This window comes from Amaranthus tricolor, chromosome 4 (assembly GCF_026212465.1).
Source record: "Amaranthus tricolor cultivar Red isolate AtriRed21 chromosome 4, ASM2621246v1, whole genome shotgun sequence".
NCBI lineage: Eukaryota > Viridiplantae > Streptophyta > Magnoliopsida > Caryophyllales > Amaranthaceae > Amaranthus > Amaranthus tricolor.
Genome location: NC_080050.1, coordinates 23,782,416 through 23,786,412, shown reverse-complemented (window position 1 = coordinate 23,786,412; position 3,997 = coordinate 23,782,416). Strand labels below are relative to the sequence as shown.

Below are 3,997 nucleotides of genomic sequence, written 5' to 3'. Positions count from 1 at the left end.
GTCCAAGAAGCAACAAACAGTATGCAAATCATGTTTAGATGTCTGCAGCTTTTAGATTACTTGGCTACTTAGGTTAATGGAAGAACTTGGTGCTATTAACTTGATGAATGTTAATAAGTAAATCACTCCATATAACTCACGATCTTTTCTTGTATAAGGGGACCGATCACATTGAGATAGACTTTATATTTTATTTTAAAATTATAATTGATCACTTTAGTACACGAAAGTACATCGATCAGCCCAATAGTGAGATGGTCTCGCTATAAGACATCTCATTTAAGAATTTATGATTGAAACATAGTTGCCCTTCAACTAAAAAGTATTGGATTCAATAGAACCAACATCTAAATTCAAGAAATTCAAACCAACAAAACCTGACTTTGATAACGCTATCATTCCACAATGGTGTACATATCCTCTCGTTTCAATGGACAATTGCGTTTTGTACATTGGGAACCGACCAAAAGAAATGTGCATTTGTTCTGGCACCGGTCAATTGTCATAACTGCAATACCACTATTTGCACCAATAAAGACCAAAATCATTTAAATTTTAAAATACAAATGCTCATAAAACTAACCTCTTTCAAAATCAAAATATACTCGCCTGAGCCTCAAACAAATAAAAACACAAATTAAGTCCCCTTCTGCAATCTCCTCCATGAAACCCCTTAGGTTGTTGAAAAGCCAAGGTTTTGCTTAATAACCACAAAGTTTCTTTGCAAAAAAAAAAACTCAAAAAGATCACCAAGGTGAAACAAAGTGACCCAAAAAATAGCAAACATTACATATCATAATTGTCGAAAAATAGTTACAACAAACAATAGAAATTTCAAGCTTTTGGTCCCAAAAAAAACCACAAGCTCCTAAACCCTCTCCATCTCTCTTTAACAAAAATCAAATCATACACCACAACAGTTTTCTTTTTTTTTTTTCTTGACCAAACTGAAAGAAAAACAGAGACAACAGGACACTATGTAGGACTACAAATCTCAAAACTTATCTTGAACTTAGAAGCACTTTCGGTGGACAATTGATGGGCCAGATTCATCATACTCGCCCTTGGAAATCCACATCTGCAGAAAGAACACATTATTATCAATAAAATGCTTCACATTGACACGTTATTAGCAACTTAAACTGATAATCTGATGTAACAAAGAGTACCTGTTGGAAGGTGCTGAGTGACGCAAGGATAGAACCTCCTATCCAGACACTGTACTTCCTCTCGGGTGGTGCAACAACCTTGATCTTCATGCTGCTAGGAGCAAGAGCAGTGATTTCCTTGCTCATACGGTCAGCAATACCAGGGAACATTGTTGTACCACCACTGAGCACGATATTACCATACAGATCCTTCCTGATATCAACATCACACTTCATGATAGAATTATAGGTAGTCTCGTGGATACCTGCAGCTTCCATACCGATCAATGATGGCTGGAAGAGGACCTCAGGGCAACGGAATCTCTCAGCTCCAATGGTAATAACCTGACCATCGGGAAGCTCGTAGTTCTTCTCAATGGCAGAGCTGCTCTTGGCAGTCTCTGATTCTTGCTCAAAGTCAAGAGCAACATAGGCCAGCTTCTCCTTAATATCACGGACAATTTCCCGTTCAGCTGATGTTGTGAACATGTAACCTCTCTCAGTAAGAATCTTCATAAGGTAATCAGTCAGGTCACGACCAGCAAGATCCAAACGGAGAATGGCGTGAGGGAGGGCATAACCCTCGTAAATAGGAACGGTGTGACTCACACCATCACCAGAGTCAAGCACGATACCTGTTCAAAGAGCACAAAAACATCAATAAAATCGTACAACATTAAAGGAAATTAAATCAAAGTTAAACAGCTACAAACCTGTAGTACGACCACTTGCATACAAAGAAAGAACGGCTTGAATGGCAACATACATGGCTGGAACATTGAAGGTCTCAAACATGATTTGGGTCATCTTTTCTCTGTTAGCCTTGGGGTTCAACGGTGCCTCAGTGAGCAACACAGGGTGCTCCTCTGGAGCAACTCGAAGTTCATTGTAGAAAGTGTGATGCCAAATCTTTTCCATGTCATCCCAATTGCTCACAATACCATGCTCGATTGGATATTTCAAGGTTAAAATACCTCTCTTAGACTGAGCTTCATCTCCAACATAAGCATCCTTCTGTCCCATACCAACCATGACACCGGTGTGTCTTGGGCGACCAACAATACTTGGGAAAACAGCCCTTGGAGCATCGTCTCCGGCAAATCCAGCCTTCACAGAAACAAAAAAAATCGATGATATAACAAACCATAGGCTTATGAATTGTGGCAAACTTTAGCACCATCTTACCTTGACCATACCAGTTCCATTGTCACAGACAAGGGGTTGAATCTCCTCTGCATCAGCCATCTCGATTTATACTACACAAACACAGTCAACGCATGTCATTACATATGACAACTCCTTCATGATCCTCATAATGTCAACAAGAAAAACATATTGACTATTTCACCCCAAATCTCACAATTAGACCAGTTCAACATTAATTGACTAACTAAACGAATTCAGAACATAATTGTCAACCCTAGATTATTTTACCAAGTATTTGAAGTATCCACCTACACAATCTTTTTACCAAGTATATGAAGCTTCCAGCCACAAATATGGGGATCAGACATCGCAGTTTCATCTTGAACAAGAAATAGCTAATAATATAAACAATCAAACGTCAATCCAATTTCAGGTTCATCAAATGTAAAAAAACTGCACCATTTGTCATAAAATCTCTTTTGATAATTACTATTCGCAGCGCATTTTTCTTGCTATAAATTCACTGAAACCTTACTTTTAGGATTAATAGATAGACAAAAGGAATCAGATTCGAAATTACAATCAACAATGCTCTAATCTGAATATGACACACTCATTAAATCTAAACAATTTTTCAACTTTGGTATCAACTTCAACTTAACTAACATTGTGCTCATCGGATTATAACATCAACACCTGCGTATACTACATAAATTCAAACGATCCAACACATTTCATAGACAAAAATCAAATCGAAAGGAAGAAATCTATCAATAAAATATCTATAAATGATCAAACACCAATACAAAACCCCAAAATCTGAAAATTCATTGATTACATAAATCAAGCACAAAAATGAACAGAGATCGCTAAATTTTAGCAGATCCAGCTAGTCAAATCACAATCAACTAAAGTCAACATGACTGGGACGTCAGATCCAAATTAATCAAGCTTCCAAACACTTCGATTCATCAAAAGAAATGAAACAACCTCAAATCAACTTCGACTTCAAGTTTCAATATCATCACATCAACATCTAAACTAAAATTTCTGACAACCATCAACCATCTAAAACACTACGATTCACCATAATAACATCAAATCAAGTTCAAAATACAACAGATTCAAACTTCAACAACAAAGTCAAAACAAAAAAGATCGACACAATGAATCTAATCTAATCTAAAACAAAAAAGAGGCTCGAAAATGAAAGTGAGAAAACTTTTAGTACATACCTTGAGGAGTGAGGAGAGCTTGAGGCTGCGAGAGGAGGGAGAAAGAAGAGAGATAAATTGACGAGAGAGAAAGTGAAGGAATAAGAGAGAGAGAGAGAGAGACGCGATTGAATGAGAGAACTGCTATCCCTTATTATGTTGAGTATGAAGTTACGTTTTTCAAATTTTAAAATAATTATTAGGGGGAATTTTTGTAATAAAATAATATTATTTTTAATTGATCTTAGTTATTTTAGCTGGTTTGTAATTTGTCACTATCTTTTTCATTGTATTTTAATTTTTTTTAAAATTTAAAATTTGTTCTTTTCTATAAACAAGTTTTGATTTTTTTAAGTCATCAAATTCATTATCTGATGTAAACACAACTCATAATTTTTCATAAATATTTGAAAATAATTTTAAATTTTCTGTCGATTAAGATGTGTGACTATACTAAAATACGGTTGCAAATTCTACGTTGTTTTTTAA

At 35.8% G+C, this 3,997-nt stretch overlaps 1 protein-coding gene across 1 annotated transcript; it reads right to left on the bottom strand.

The window, feature by feature from the left end:
- Window positions 1–765: 765 nt before the first annotated feature.
- On the bottom strand, window positions 766–3,686 carry LOC130810600 (actin-7). The gene is made up of 5 exons (XM_057676718.1): window positions 3,530–3,686; window positions 2,334–2,404; window positions 1,862–2,255; window positions 1,170–1,783; window positions 766–1,078 (listed from the first exon to the last, which is right to left on the bottom strand). Exons 2-5 carry the CDS (start codon window positions 2,391–2,393, stop codon window positions 1,013–1,015), a joined length of 1,134 nt encoding a protein of 377 aa, XP_057532701.1. The 5' UTR covers window positions 2,394–2,404; window positions 3,530–3,686; the 3' UTR covers window positions 766–1,012.
- Window positions 3,687–3,997: the final 311 nt, after the last annotated feature.